The sequence below is a fragment of the Muscardinus avellanarius genome (genome assembly GCF_963383645.1).
Source record: "Muscardinus avellanarius genome assembly, chromosome: 1".
Taxonomy (NCBI): domain Eukaryota; kingdom Metazoa; phylum Chordata; class Mammalia; order Rodentia; family Gliridae; genus Muscardinus; species Muscardinus avellanarius.
The window spans coordinates 176,689,050-176,705,080 of NC_137786.1; the positions used below are offsets into that span (position 1 = coordinate 176,689,050).

General features: G+C 51.9%; 1 protein-coding gene across 1 annotated transcript in view; it reads left to right on the plus strand.

Annotated features, from left to right (window-relative positions):
* Positions 1-268: 268 nt before the first annotated feature.
* Positions 269-16,031, plus strand: part of SLCO2B1 (solute carrier organic anion transporter family member 2B1) — a gene marked incomplete at both ends in the record, with an annotated part of 42,966 nt that continues 27,203 nt past the window's right edge. Inside the window, 7 exons of the mRNA XM_080689343.1 lie at positions 269-281; positions 451-581; positions 1,791-1,928; positions 3,235-3,397; positions 6,160-6,390; positions 6,642-6,740; positions 9,525-9,715. Of these exons, the coding sequence (XP_080545469.1) occupies positions 269-281; positions 451-581; positions 1,791-1,928; positions 3,235-3,397; positions 6,160-6,390; positions 6,642-6,740; positions 9,525-9,715 (966 nt within the window). The remainder of the gene's footprint in view (positions 282-450; positions 582-1,790; positions 1,929-3,234; positions 3,398-6,159; positions 6,391-6,641; positions 6,741-9,524; positions 9,716-16,031) is intronic.

Genomic DNA, 16,031 nt, shown 5'->3' on the forward strand with positions numbered 1-16,031 from the left:
TGATTCTGGCCCTAGAATTGACACCACACCTGGCCCCAGACTCCTGATCCTAGAGCCAGACAGACCCAGGGCCAGACTTAGTCTCCAAGAACTCAGAGGACCTCACAGCTGGAGTGCCAAGGCTGAGAGACTGGGCGGTTCATCCCTGTGCTGGGGCCTGGCTCCAGGGTCTGCTGTGTGAAGGGCAGCAGCTTCTCCTTAGGAGGGAGCTTTGTGCTGGGAATGGAGCCAAGGTCCCCGGTGGGATCTGGCCAGTAGCACATGGAACATGCCCTTCTTAGGTAGGTCCCTCCAGCACTGGGGCCTAGGGCCAGGATGGCTGAGGGGGCGTGATCCTCAGATGTTCACCAACCACCAAGGCCCCTGCCCCTGAAACACCTAGGTTCTGAGGCCACCTAGGTTAGGAGCGCTCTAAGATTTTGCCTCACTTCCTGGCTGGCTGTCCTGCAGGACCGGCAGGAGAGGGGCCCCAAATGCTCGACAAGGACACCAAGGCCACTGTGGGCATGGAAGACTCGCCTGGAGGCGAAGCCAGTTCAGAGCCCAAGAGCTCACGGCCGCGCGTGTTCCACAGCCTCAAGGTACCTCCGGGGCCAGGCAGGGCGGGGGCTTCAGAGCCAGAGAGCAGCGGCATGGTGCCAGGCAGGCGTCTGCCCCCTCTGTTTTGGGGCATACAGAAGGTGTCCAGGACACATTCCTTCCTAAAAAGATGAAAGACGGGGGCTGTTCTATGGGCAGAAGAGGACGAGGCCCCCTGCTTCCCATTTCCCTAAAGACTGCAGAAGTGCCCAAGGATTCTAAACCTATATGAACACCGGAACCCCTGCTCCACACCCTAATCACCCATCATCCCCAGCACTCACGCCTGCTGGGCGCCAGCCCTGCACCACCTGCTGCTCATACGTGATTTTATTCTTCTTTTATTTTTGTGGTTCTGGGGCTGAAATCCAGGGACTATCTCCATGTGCTAGGCACGCACCCCGCCCTGAGCTGCATCCCCTGCTTCCACGATCTACTAGTTACAAAACCCTAGGAGTTAGGGAGAGCCTCTATTCTTACACGGATGAGGAAACGGAGACTCCAAAGAACAATGGGAACATATTAAGTTCTGACATAAGCACTCTATTTTTTTTTAATTATTTGCAGCAAGTTTTCTTGGGAATCCTGCCAGTTTTTCAGGAGGAGGACCACAAGCTGGCTAGGATGCTTGGGGTGGGGTGGGTCTGGAAAGCTTGGTGATTAGGGGGTCTTGGGGGCAGCTCTAGGAGAAAAGTAGGATGGAATGGGGTGGGGGAGAAGTTGGGTGAATCTGAGAGAGCTTCCTGTACACGGGGGGGCGGGGGGGCAGGGTAATGGAACTGGGAGGAAGGTCCAGGCCAGTCCCCGGGAACGCTGAGGATCAGAAGGGGCTTCCTCCATGGCTAGCCCCATGAAGACCTACTCTCAGTCATGTCTCTGGTAGCCCTAGACCCTTGGGGAGTGCCCAGGAAGCTTTTCTGGTGTTTAGGCTTCTGCCAGGAGCCATGGGCTACTCCAGTAACTAACCTCCAGCCCCTCTTTGTTCCCGGTGGCTCTGTTTTTCTATTTTTCCCCCTCTCTCTTCTTCCACCCATGTGTCCACCTCCTCTGACTCTGTTTCCCTCCCATCCAAATGCCCTGCTCTTCCTGCAACCTCGCTGTCCCTCCATTCCTGACTTGATCTGTCTCCTCCACCACCACCCACCTCCGGCCATGTCCTCCTCCATCCACCTGTCCCTCCACCCACGGCCACCACCATGTTCCTCCCGCAGTTCTTCGTCCTGTGCCACTGCCTGCTGCAGCTGTCACAGCTCATGATCTCCGGCTACCTAAAAAGCTCCATCTCCACCGTGGAGAAGCGCTTTGGCCTCTCCAGCCAGATCTCAGGGCTGCTGGCCTCCTTCAATGAGGTATGGGTCCCTGCCCAGCCACGGGGGTGGGTGCCGAGGGAGACGCCCCCTGCCTTCCACCATGCTCCTCTCTCACTACCCCACCACGACCCCTCCCTTCTCAGCCCCCAACACCCCCTCCCCAAGCCTCCTTAGCAGCTCCTCCAAGTGTCCTGGAAGCCACATGCTCAGGGCGGAGGCACAGAGAAGACCCTCCCTTCCTGGATCCTCAGTGTTTGCAGCTGTCTTGTTGCTCCCCGGGTTCTGCCTTTGGGAGCACTTTGGGGGACATAGGACATCCTTAGAAGGGGGTCCCCATGTGCGTCTGCTCTCCTTTGTCTCCTTGGCCTTTTCAGACACCTAGCTATCGGCTGTCTCAGGAAGGAATCAGAGATTCCTTCCACTGTCTCCACTGTCTCAAGAGAGGCTTAAATTGCACCCAGGGCACTCTCTGACCTTGGATGTGGGGGTGATATCTTGGAGAGTGTGTCCTCACAGTGGCTCTGGGATCTGCATGCCTCAGCCTGCAGCCCGCAGCCAGACAGGGAGGAGTGGAGGAGTCCCTTTGGGAGGATGTGGAGATCAGATTCCAGCTGTGCCCCTCCTGCCCCCCCCCAGATGTTTTCACCCTCAGAAAAGGAAGCTCTCTCTTTCTCCCCCTGCCCTGGCAGATTTCTGTGAAATTCTCTCCCCTTGGGTAATACGTCACATTCCTCCAGACCCCAGGCCAGCCAGGCAGCCGACCAAACAGTGTCCCAGATGAGCCCCGGCACTCCACTGCCAAATCTCAGAAGGGAAAGGCAATCCATCTATCCAGTGGGGAGCGGCTGTCTTTCTCAAGATCAGTCCCCCCACCAGCCCTCTGATATAGCCCCAGAGCCCCACCAGAGCCAGCCAGGAAGCAGAAGAGCAGAGGCATCCTGCCCCACAGGCTCCCAAGTCCCTGATGCCACCTGGACCCCAGGATGGCGATTCCAAGGTGTGACATTCCAAGTCTTAATCCTCTGGCTTCAGATGTCTCCATTTGTGCCTCTCATGCGTGACATCCCTGAATCCCCAAATCCCTTTCCTCCGCTGCCCATGCGACTCCATGATCCAAAATGAAATTGACCCTCCAGCTTTGTCCTCGTTTCTCTTTCCTAAAAAGACAATGAGAATCTTCCTAGAAGGACCCAGAATCTGTATTAATCGGAGAGGCGTAGATGGTTCTTAGGCAGCCATCCGTTACACAGATGGGAACGCTGAGGTTATCGATAAAGAAAGGATGGTACAGGCCCTTGGCCCTGGGCTTTGCTCCACCTCAGTGGGTCACCGCATCCCCTTGCAGGTGGGGAACACAGCCTTGATCCTGTTCGTGAGCTATTTCGGCAGCCGAGTACACCGGCCCCGTATGATCGGCTGTGGGGCTATCCTGGTGGCCCTGGGAGGCCTGCTCATGACTCTCCCGCACTTCATCTCAGAGCCGTACCACTATGACCACAGCAGCACCGGTAAGAGCAGGAGAAGCTGGGCAGGACACTAACCTGGGGCATTGCGGGCTGCGACTGGGGCCCAGCGCAGGCTTGTGTTGTTAGGATGGGTCTTGCTTCCCAGGTCCTAGTCCTCCCATTCCACCCACTCTCTCTCCGAGCCCAGCCCAGGTGGGTCTTTCTAGAGGAGGGACAGTGCCAGGAGAGAGGGGTGAAGCCTTCTAGGCCTCTCTCGCTCATGGGCCACTGTGGTTTCCTTGAGGAGGAGGTGGTCTGTGTGACAAACCTTCAGTGCTTCCTTCTCTGTGCCTGGACCCTCTCAGGGAATTCAGTCCTTGCCTTCAAGGAGCTCCCAGGCTGAGGAAGGAAACAGGCAAGCAAACATAAAAAGCCCGTGCGTCAGCGGTACAAGGAGGGAAGCACAGGGGTGAAAGGAGCCCAGGGAAGGAGCACAGGCCCCAGCCCAGCATCAACAAAGGTTTCCAGGAAAGAAGGACTCAGAAAGCATCCTTCCAGCCGGGTGTGGGGCGCACACTTGTAATCCCAGCATTCAGGAGGCTGAGACAGGAGGATCGGGTTTCCAGCCAGCCTCAGCTACTTAGTGAGGCCCTTTGCAGCTCAGTAAGACCCTGTTTCAAAATAAAGAATAAAAAATTGGGCGAGGGTAGAGGTAGAATACCCAGGTATTGGAGGTAGAATGCCCCTGGGTTCCATTCCCGATACTGAAAAAAAAAAAAAAAAAGAAAGAAAGAAAAAGAAAGGAAGGAAGGAAGGAAAGAAGGAAGGAAGGAAGGAAGGATCCTTTCTACACTGAACATGGTGGCACATGCTTGTAATTCCAGTACTTAGGAGGCTGAAATAGGAGGATCTCAGGTTTGAGGCCAGCTCTGCACGTAGTAAGACTTTCATCAAGTTAGTGAGACCCTGATTCAAAATAAAATAAAACAAGTATGGGAATGTAGCTTGGAGATAGAATGTCTCTGGGTTCAATCTCCAGTACAAAGAAAGAAAGAAAGAAAGAAAGAAAGAAAGAAAGAAAGAAAGCCTTTCTTTTTTACCCTCCACCCCAACAGCTTCCACCTCTGAAACTGCTTAAGGCCAGGGATGGAAAAATAAATCAGATATGCCCCAGTAAGGTGGGGGTTAGAGTGAGCACGGGCGATTCTGCAGCAAGTTATAGAGCCCAGCGCCTTGGAGATGGCAGAAGGAAGTGTTAGGGGCCTGGGTAGCAGCTGGATGGAGCTGCAGATGTTGGAGGCGGCGGTGGAGAAAAGGTGGGCATCCCAGGTGGAGGAGTGGGGTACAGGCAGAGCCAGAGAACCGGGGAAGTGCTGAGCGTGCTTGAAGGAGACAGAGACCGAGGACAGCTGTCAACAGGACTTCTTGGAATGCTGAACGACAATACTTCCTCACATTTCTTTGCCCAGAATTTCCACTTTAACAGATCTTTTCTGTGCAGAGGCCACATGTCCTGCTCTGTCCTCACTGCCAACCCTGAGCCAAGCCCTTTTCACCAATCCACGTTCACAGCCCCACAGGGCAGGTGCCAGCATTATTTCTTCACTGGTGAGGACGCTGAGCTTCAGAGAGGAGGAGCTTCCTCAGGCCCACAGCTCCAAAGCCACGCTAGCACCCTGCTCTGAACTGCGGAATCGCTCTGCTTCTGAATTCCTCATTTCCAGAGTCCCTCGTTTCTAGATCTGTTGGAGAGGTGGGGTCAGAGGGGCTGGGGCTTGTGTCCAAGTCACACAGCGGGGCCTGGCCAGTCTTGTCAGAGGCTACTAAATCCACACTCCTGGCCTTGTTTCCCATGGCTCTCTGCAGTCCAAGGGAGTGGCTCTCTGGGCTGGGTTGGCACCCAGAGTCCCAGTCCCACAAGGAAACACTGCAGAGAGGCCACTTCTGTACCCACATTTGGGATAATAATAGTGCAAGGGTCTCCTCAAGTTTGCTCACCAAATATCGGCAAGCTAAAGAAATGAACCTCTAGTACTAAATTAAGAACTACTCCTTTCCTGCACACTGTCTGTGTCTTGAGATGACAGGGTTCCCTTACCAAAATAAAAACCAAGGGCACCAGAGACCTCCACTGTTCAGCTCCCACATCCCTCCTTTGCCTGACCCACCATTCTGAATTTATTCTGCTAACAGTGTTCCCTTTTGAGGCCCTGAGGTTTGCCTGTACTGTGACCTCTCCCTGGAGCACCCCTCCTTCTATCTCTTTCTGGAAAATCTTGTTTGTTTTTCTGGAGTTCAAACTCTACCTCTTTTGGCCACCTCCCCCCCACCACCATCGCATAGCACTTCTAATGCCTCTGCTCAGAAAGGCGGTGGCACAGGGCAGTTTAATGGCACAGTGGTACACACTGGTAAGCCCAGGACTTGGGAGGCTGAGATGGGAGGATCGCAGGTTTGAGGACAGCCTCAGCAACCTGGTGAGTCCTTGCTGCAAAACAAAAATAATCAAATAGGGCTGGGGGTGTAGCTCAGAGGTAGAATGCCCTGGCTTCAATCCCCAGTACTGTGTGTGTGCTCACACACACACACACACACACACACACACACACACACAGCCAGATGGCCTGGGGTGCAGTCCTGCCTCTGCCCCTTGCTGGCTGCTGGCTGGATTTCAGTTTCCTCATCTGAGATGGGGTAATGAGAGTGTCCATCCCTCGGGTTCATCGGGTCTCACATGATTGCGATCCACAGCACTCCTAGAGCAGCGCCACGCATCTGGTCAGTGCTATGTCTTAACTAGGATCATGGTTTCAATATCATTTCAGAGGATGTGCAGCAGAACTTCGAAGCTTCCCTGTGCCTGCCCAGCAGCTCAGCCCCAGGGCCCGCTCCAAATGACAGCTGCTCCCGCTCCACAGAAACCCAGCACCTGACCGTGGTGGGCATCATGTTCACAGCGCAGACGCTGCTGGGCGTGGGAGGCGTGCCCATTCAGCCTTTCGGCATCTCCTACATCGATGACTTTGCCCACCACAGCAACTCTCCCCTGTACCTCGGTGAGGACCAGCCCACCCCTGGGGCCCTGAGGCTCAGGCCAGGCTCAAAGAAGAGGAAGAGAGGAGGGTGGGGGCTGGGAGTTGAGTCTTGACCTCTGCCCTATCTGGCCAGTAAAGGTCCAGAAAAGCCCTGAAGAGTTCCCCAGCCTGTTAGGGGAGAGGAACAGCTCTTGCCTGTTGAAGACGGGACCGGCTCTGATCTGCCGAGCAAAGCCGGGACCTCAGGATCCTAACGAGGCTCTGTGTTGCAGGCTTCCTCTTTGCAGTGACCCTGATGGGTCCCGGCATTGCCTATGGGATGGGCAGCCTCATGCTACGCCTTTATGTGGACATCAATCGGATGCCAGAAGGTGAGCCTCTGAGTGTGTGCACAGATGCTAGCTCACTGACTGCTGTGCTGGCCCTGACACTGAGGCAGGGGATCTAAGCTCAAACCCAGCAGCATCACTGACCCTGGACCAGCCTCTTATCCTCTCTGGGCATCTGCTTCCTCATCCTTGAGATACTCCTGTCCTGTCTCTCTCCCAAGGCTGCACCCAGAACCCAGTGAGGGAGGGAGACAATTGTAAAGTGCCATTAGATGAGGGCTTGAGCTTGTCACGACCTTTACTGCAAGTCTTCGCCCTGTTGCACACCCACCCTCCCAGGGGCAGGCAGGAGAGCACACTCGCTTGGCTGTAGGGATTCCTGTGTGTAGTGCAAGACAAGCCTCAGGCAGAACAGAAGAGACAGTGGCACACTGGGGAGAACGTGGAGCAGGACTTCATGACTCCTGTGTCACTGTAGGCCTCTCGCAGGTGGGACGTGTACTGGGGGACCTCATGGCTCCTCCTGGCCCTCACCATCTCAGGGTCTGGAAAGCTCCTGGAGGCACCATTTGGAGAGTGGTGGTCTCTGATCCAGCTAGAAGTCAGAGCAGGCTGGGGAGTGGGCCAGAAGCTTGGTCTGAAGATGGCCAGGATGGGGGAGTGTTGGGGCCCAGAGCTCTGGAGTCCTGGAGGGGGAGGGGAGAGAGAGGACTCTCATTAGAGCATGTCACTGAGGCTTCTCAGCTGCCTACTTGTCACCTGGGCAGCTGTGAGCCCCAGATGTGCCTCCCAGCTCCTGCGACTCAGAAGTCCTGTCCTCCACCTGGAGATTTTCCAGCAAGTCCTAGAAGGCTTCATGCATGGCTGGATGGACATTCTCCAGCTTTTGCTTATATGGGTGCCTCAACCAGGCAAGGTCTGGGGACCTCTACAACAGTCACTAGGGACAGCCCTGTCCAACCTCCCTGAACGCTGGGCCCTGAAGCCATACCTGGGCTCTGGCGCCAACCCCTCTCTTCCCTGGAAGCCAGATACTTCTCTGGTTTTCCAGACACGCCTCCACTGTGGTGAAATGGATGTGTTTTCTGACGATGTTCACATCACTCTTTCTGCAGACTAGCATGCCCCCTTCCGAATTCTTTTTTTTATGGGGGATTTTATAGAGTGGGCAGGCTCTACCTGCTGTAGGCACAGACTACGATGTGTGACCAGAGAATCAGGGGGATGCATGTGTGAATTCTCATCAGCCTGACACGGAGGCAAGGCGGATGACGAGCCAGGAGAGAAACCAGCCCTGTCAGTGCAAAAGCCACGCCTCCCCCTGGCTTTGCAGAGACATTAGCTGGGTGCCAGACGGTGTGTGCTGGCCCCAGCCCAGGGGCAGCTCAGGATGAAGCTCTGGGAACCAGCTACCCGCACTGGTGGTTGGTGCTATCATGCATTTATATTTTTAGAAAATACAAATGCTATGGAGATTAAAAGAGGAAGTCCTCGACTCCACCTTGGGCTTCAGATGTCTTAGGGCCTGTACATGTACAAATAAGTAACAACGAGTCCCACTATTATGTATAAAATCATAAAGTACTGAGAAGAAATAATGATGATAAAAAAAGAAGTTTCAGGTCAGATTTGTGCACTGCAGCCAGGGGGTATATACAAATTAAACCTGGTGTGGGATTAAAATCACCAGGGGAACTTGTTAAAGGTACACATTCCTTGGGCACCTTCCCACCCCACTCTGTGGTCATTCTGAGCGGGTTTTCAGTGAGGCCAGGTTTTTTGACGAGCACCCCTGGTGATTTTCACCCTCATGCAGATCCGAGGACCACAGCAGCAGTCCTGAACACTCTTTAGTTTAATACTAATAGTCCAATATAATAATCACAACAGTAGTCATAATGGAAGAAGAAAAGGAGGAGAAGGAAAAGGAACAAATGCCTATATAATGCATATGCTTGTCAGTGCTTGGCAGGTGTCACTTTCTTTTGGGGTAGCTTTTTTTTTTTTTTGGTGTATTGTAGTCACACATCTTGATGAAGTCCAGGGTGGTAGACACCTGTGCACACAGTGCTCCTCGAGCCCTCCCCAGTGCCTGCCCCATCCCCCCCCCCAGTGCTCAGCGCAGTGACTTAGGTGAGTTTGAGTAATGTACATCCCGTCCCCTGAGGTGTGTCCCTCTTCCTCCTCCCTTCTCCTCACTTAGGTCGCCTTCTTTACTCATCTCAAGTTTCTCCTCCTTTGTCTAGAGTTTCTCCTATGTTCCGTTTTCTCCCTAACTTCCTCATATTAAAGAGAACATCTGACTTTTCACTTTCTCTGACTGGCTAATCTCACTTAGCATCATGTTCTCCAGTTTCATCCATTTCCCTGCAAATGACATAACTTTGTAGGGTTGTTGTAGGAATCTTAGGAACTAATACACATATAGCTAAAAACTAAACATCCTTATAATATAAAACACTATGATATAAAAAACTACTATACCCAGCACTCTCCCTCCCAACTATTAATATTTGTATGTCACAGTGGAAAAACAGAGGCACAAAAAGATTATGTAGCTTGCCCAAGGTGGTAAGTTAGTAATAGAATCCAAAGTCCATGACCTTGACCACTACACTACATTGCCTTAGTAGTTGAAGAGCTAAGGCCCAGAAATGCTCAGGCCTTTCCCAAGACCACACAGGACACAAGTGGCTATCAAGACCAGAACTCATGTCTCCTGACTCCAAGTTCAGACTGCTTCATGTCTCAAAGGCTGGTCCCAAGGTGGTGGCCTAGAAGTGATGTCCACCTTAACCCTAAAATCACCATGGTTTTCTCTTCCAGGTGGCATCAGACTGACGCCGAAGGACCCCCGGTGGGTGGGTGCCTGGTGGCTGGGCTTCCTCGTCGCTGCAGGCATGGTGTTGCTGGCTGCCATCCCCTACTTCTTCTTCCCCAGGGAGATGTCCAAAGAGAAGCATGAGTTTAAGTTCTGCAGAAAGTTCTTGACAGGTGCGGCCTCACCTGTCAGCAAGGTAAGTCCTCCCCAGGTCTCCTGCCCAGCCCAAGCTCCAGCCCCACCCAGGTGTCTTCCTTGGGAACACTGAACTTCATCCCTCTGGGCCTTACACTTCACCACCTACCAAGCTCATTCTTGTCTGGGCTCTGTTGTGTCCTTCCCAGCATCCCATCTGGTTAATATCATTGGCCCCTTCCATAGCTGAGGACATCTAGGGCTGGAGATGGCCTGAAATGAAGGGACTTACCCAAAAAATGGCAGATCCAGCAAAGGAGTGCTAGGATAAGAACGCAGGCCTGAGTCCACGCCCTTCTACGCTAGGCATGTGGAATCTTGTAAAGCTGGGCGTGGTGACACAAAGACCTGTGATCCTAGTACTTGGGAGGCTGAGACAGGAGGATCTGAGGCTCGAGGCTAGCCTCGGCAGAAACTTAGCAAGACCCTGTCTCAAATAATAAAATTTGAGCCGGGCGTGGTGGCGCACGCTTGTAATCCCCGCTCTTGGGAGGCTGAGACGGGAGGATCGCACAGGTTCGAAGCCAGCCTTAGCTACTTAGTGGGGCTCTCAGAAACTTAGTGAGACCCTGTTTCCAAATAAAATATAAAATAGGTCTGGGAGTATAGCCCAGAGGTTGAAAACCTCTGGGTTCTACCCCCAGTACCACTAAATAAATAAATAAATAAATTTTAAAAAGGGCTGGGGAATATAGCTCAGAGGTAGAATGCCCGTGGGTTCAATCATCATTACTAAATAAGAAAAGAGTTTTGTAAATTCTGAGCAGACTATAGGAGTGCTAAGCACACAGCGGCTGTGAGTGGGAGCCCCAGGGATAGCTATAGGATGCCCTGCTCAGCTCCAGAGCAAGTGAGCCTCTTCTCCAAAGACACTGAAATCTAACCCGGAAGAGGTATTTGCTCAAGGTCACAAAGCTATAGAGGAACCTGACCGATGATTCTGAGCCAAAGGCCCCCAGCCTTCCAGGAACCCACAGAATATATGAGGCCTGAAAAACAAATTGACTCCAAATAAAAAAGAAAATGACCCCAAAATGCTCTTTTTCTCCCTAGTACTGAGTATAGAACCATGCTAGGCAAGTGTCCTACCCCTGAGCTACCTCCCCAGCCCTTTTTATTTATTTGTTTACCTTATTTATTCTTAGATATTAGGGATCAAACCCAGGGGCACTTTACCTCTGAGCTGCACCCGCAGCCCTTTTATTCTATTTTGGGACAGGGTTCTGCTAAGTTGCCCAGGCTGGCCTCGAACTTTCAATCCTTTTGCCTCAGCCTCCTGAGTGGCTGGGGTTTCAGGTGTGGACCACCGCGTCCGGCAAAAAAAAAAAAAAAAAAATGCCTTTTAAAAGTTTTATTTTATGTCATTAATGTCAACTTCCTTAAATTTTCTTTAATACTCATGCACATTTCATTCCATCCTGAAAATTTATGCATCAGATTTCCTCTTCTATGACTATGATGAAAAATCACAGTCATAAATTAAGTTACTAGTTGCTAAGTAATTCTAATTTCAAAGGGACAATTTGTAAAAATCTGGTTGGTTGAATATTTTGCAGCAAGAAGAATTCTGCTTAATATGGCGGGTTGGTGCACTGAAATATGTTTGCTCTGGTGTGGCATAGGACCTCCTTCTTAGAGCAAGAAAGTTCGGGCCCCCGGAGAAGAGCTGGAAAAGCTGGGTTTGAGCCCCAGTCTGTCTGCGCCTAGACCCAGCTACCTCAAGGGACCTCATAGGACCCCCCCACCCACCCAGCCTGCCCCAGGCTGGAGAGGTGGGTATAGACCAGGACCAATGAAAACAGCTTGGCCAGGACAGGAAAGGCCGTGACTGTTGGCTTCAAGAGCAGCAGGTAGCCTCGGAAGGAGGGTACGCTGTAAGTTCAGCCCCAGGCACAGGGTAAAGGAGGCAGGGAATGTGGAGGTCCAGGAGGTGGAGGAGGCAGCTGGGCAGTGGTGCGGGCAGGAAGCAGAGCAGGGACCGTGAGGGGTGGGCATGGAGGAGACTGCTTCCATGTAGCCGAGAGACGAGAGGGTTGGCACTGGTACTGGGTGCACTAGCCCAACGGCAGGAGAAGCAGGTGTGGCGAGGGCTCAGTTTTAGGGCAAGAGGATAACTTGGAACCTCAGATTTTTCTTCCTGCTTCTGGCTAGCTCAGGCCCCAATTCAGAGGAAATGGGATTCACGGAAGCTGGGGAGTGGACGTGGATGACGAGAGGCCGGGTTGCTGGTTTCAGATACTCTGAGTGGGGCCCTACATTTGAACAGAGGGCACAAGTAGGCGAGGGGGTGGGCAGGCAACGTGTGTGCTGGGCCTGGTCACCTGTCAGCCCAGTGACTGGAGCAAGTTGCTTGGCATTCTGCGGTGCGGCTCCAGGTGCACGTGAGGTGTGGAGGTCGGATTCCCGGAGCGGCCTCCGCGGCCTCAGATTCTGAGAACGTACGATTCCCGCGTGGAAGCCGCTGTGATCTGAGAGTCGGGTTGTAAGCGCTGTGTGCTCTGATGCTTTGCAAGCCTGGCTCCCCGCCTGTGAACCTGTCTGGCTGTCTGCATTTCTCCTGTCAGCACATTAGCATTGGGGAATGGGGAGGGTAGGGGGTGAGAGTTTCTTAAAAGGAACTGAAGCCTGAGAACATGATGATCTGCTTCCAGCAGCTCTCCGGCAATAAATATTGATGTGGGAGGGAGCGTTCCTCTGCCTCCTCAAGGCTGCCTTGGCCCCGGCTTGCAGTGACGCTGGCTCGCCTGGCCTGACCCACTAGGGCTGCCGATGGGGAGGGCATGGAGCAGGAGGAAAGCCCCAAAGAGACAGAAGTGGCTGCCAGAAAGTCCAGGTCCCCAGAAGAGGGACGTGTCTCTTCTGCAGGGAAAAGGGAAAGGCGATGGGCAAGGAGAGAAAGGGGGGCTGTTTTGGAAACCCTCTAAGCATCCCCTCCCAGGCTCAGGAGCCAAATGCCCTCCCAGAAATAGATGCAGTTTAAAAAGGTATCCAGGAGATAGAGATACATACATAAGGCTTATGTGTCCCAGAGAGGGTGTCTGGCCTCAGTCTGAATAAAAAGCAGATTTGACAAGGTCCGCCAGCTCTGCCAGGTTTGAGGTCGTCTCCGCTAAGTGGCTTGATGACTCTGGAGCAGCACCTGAGCGTTTTTGTGGGGAGCAGAGGAGTGCATCCCACATTCCCTGCCCCGAGGAGCTCTGAGGTAGTGAAGGGGATGCCTGATCCGAGCTCAGGTTTCAGGTCCTTTGCCTGGGAGAGGACTCTGTAGAGTCTGTGGTGCAGGGGCGGTGTCCTGGGGGCTCCTGACGGATCCTCCTTTCCCATCTGCCCCTGTGGGGTGGTGTTCCCGTTTAGCCGGCACCCCTTCTGAGCTACCTGGTTCTTCTGAGAGCCTGCTCTTGAGGCTGGGCCATGGGCTGGGAGGGGGCCCACCAGCTGCTTCCCAACTGGCAGGCTCTGTGTGGAGGACCCCAGCCCTGCCCCACCTCTGAGCACCGCTGAGACCTTCCCTTAGGTCATGTTTACCAGGACTTTACGTGTCTGTTATTTCTGGACACCTCTGAGAGCCTGGGATTCTAAAATTATACAGTTAAATGTTCTGTGTGTTTATTTATTTGTTTTTGCAATAGGAATTGAACTTAGGGGCATTCTACCTCCAAGTTCTCTACCCTCGGCCTATTTTATTTTATTTTGTTTTATTTTTGCAGTAACTGGGGATTGAACCCAAGGGTATTCTACCTCTGAGCTACACCCCCAGTCCTACTTTTTTTATTCTTTATTTTGAAACAGGATCTCACTAAGTCGCAAAAGGTCTCAGTAACTGCGGTTGGCTGCAAACCTGCGATCCTCCTGTCTCAGCCTCCCAATTACTGAAATAACAAGTGTGTGCCACCACACCTAGCTATTTTATTTTTGAAACAGGGTCTCACTAGGTTGCTGAGGGCCTTGCTAAGTTGCTAAGGCTGGCCTCAAACCTGCAATCCTCCTGTCTAAGCCTCCCAATCACTGGGATTGTAGATGTGTGCTGTGTTCTATTATTCTGACATTCTATGTCTAAAATAGTCTGTGGCTCCCCGAAATTCATATTCCCAAATAGCTACAATTTTAGATAAGAGTCTGCAAGTCAATGAAGCCTGTTGTCTCTCAGTCATTAATCTTGGTGTACTTGATTGGAAGAATGGTCAGGGATGGGGACAGGAGCCAGCAAAGGTGGCAAAGGTCCTTACAACCCGACTTAGCGCTGGCCTACCCGTGTTCCCTCTGTGAGTTCCAAGGTGAGGCAGGCTTCCCTTGTCCCCTGAGCCTCTCCCTTGCAGGCACTGCCTATATACCCCTCCCAGCGGATCTGGGCCCCTTCATGTCTTGCCCACCCCACAGTCCAGGCTGTGGCTCCATCTCAAAGGGGTCGAGGGATCATACAGCTTGGTGGCTCTCTACCTGTCTGTATGAAACCAGATTCTGTCTGTCCCCAAAGGGCTAAGAGGCCTGACCTGGGTACATAGAGCCTCCTCATGCATCAGGGATGGAGGACGCTTTGAGGGTAAACTTCTTGACTGGTTTCCAAACTGTACCCCACAAAACGTCAGGGATGTTAACCATAGGGAGAATGAGGGTGTTCCCAAGCCTTTTACCCCCCCCCAACACACACACACACACACTTCAATCAGAGAAGTTCTGCTTTATGTGTTTTTATACCAGATTTTCTGGGTGTTTTTGTTGGTTGGTTGGTTGGTTTTGTTTTGTTTTCCTGTGCTGAATTGGGATCTCACACGTGCTAGGACAAAGCTCTGTTATTCAGCTACACTGTCAGCTCCCTATACCAGTCTTTAGAACAACACTTAGATTGGGGAAAGAATTCTGCCGCCCAAAATGAGCTGATCTAGTCCAATGAGGCTAGAGAAGGGAGATGAGAGGCCGCGGGTCTCACTGTGCCTGAGGTCCCGGGCAGGAGCAGGCAGGGTCAGCCTGGCGGGGTGGACATACGGCGTCTTCACCGTCCGGCCCACCTCTGCCACTTACTAACTCTGAAATCTGTATCATGGGTATGACCACACATTTGCATCTTGGGAATTTTGTAAAACAAAATGAGACACAGTGTGGAGGTAGGTGGTTCAGTGTCTGACACACAGGCTTGGTCAACAGGAGTGCTCATTCTCAGCATCTTTCTCTGATCAGGCCAGGTGTGTGTGTGTGTGTGTGTGTGTGTGTGTGTGTGTGTGTGTTCGTTCCTGGGGATTGGACCCAGAGGCATTCTACCTCCAAACTACATTCCTAACCCTCCATTATTAGTTTTGTTTTTTTTTTTTTTTTTAAAGAGGGTCTTGGTAGGTTGCTACGAGAGCCTTGCTAAATTGTGGAGGCTATTCTTGAATCTTCCATCCTCCTGTTTCAGCCTCCCAAGTATTAGGATTACAGGTATGCAGCACTACTCTCAGCTCAGGCCAGCTCTTAAAAGGGGAGGGCAGAAAAACTGCCTTTTTCCTCCTAACATTCTTCCTAAGTGCTTTGATTTTTTTAATTTTTAATATAATTGGAAAGTAAAATTACACATATTTATGATATACCAAATGTTGTTTTGATAAATACATACATTGTGGAATGGTTAAATCAAGCTATATAACATATACATTAATAAAGAAAAAACAACAAAAAATAACATATACATTACCTCACATGCCATTTCTTTTTGTGTGTGTGTGGTATGGGGGATTGAACCCAGGGGCATTCTACCTCTGAGCTACACCCCTAGCCCTACTTTTAATTTTTTTGGTTGTTTTTGTTTTGTTTTGTTTTGTTTTGTTGTGGTACTGGGGGTGGAACCTGGGGCTTTTCTACCTCCGGGCTGTACTCCCAGACCTATTTTATACTTTATTTGGAAACAGGGTCTCACTAAGTTGCTGAGAGCCTCACTCAGTAGCTGAGGCTGGCTTCGAACCTGTGCGATCCTCCTGTCTCAGCCTCCCAAGCGTGGGGATTTCAAGCATGCACCACCATACCCGGCTTGTTTTTTATTTTGAAACAGGGTCTCACTAAGTTACAAATGGCCTCCCTAAGTAGCTGAGACTAGCCACAAACCTGTGATCCCCTGGTCTCAGCCTCCCAAGTACTGAGATCACAAGCGTGTGCACCACCACAGCCATCCTTACATACCAGTGTGTGTGTGTGTGTGTGTGTGTGTGTGTGTGTGTGTGTGTGTAGACTTAAAGTCTCTAAGTAGACTTCAAATCTACTCTCTGAGCGGTTTTCAAGTATAGACTATCATGTTAGTAACAGTAGCCACCGCGATGTGCAGTAAAGGGCTTGGACTTCTCCCTCCT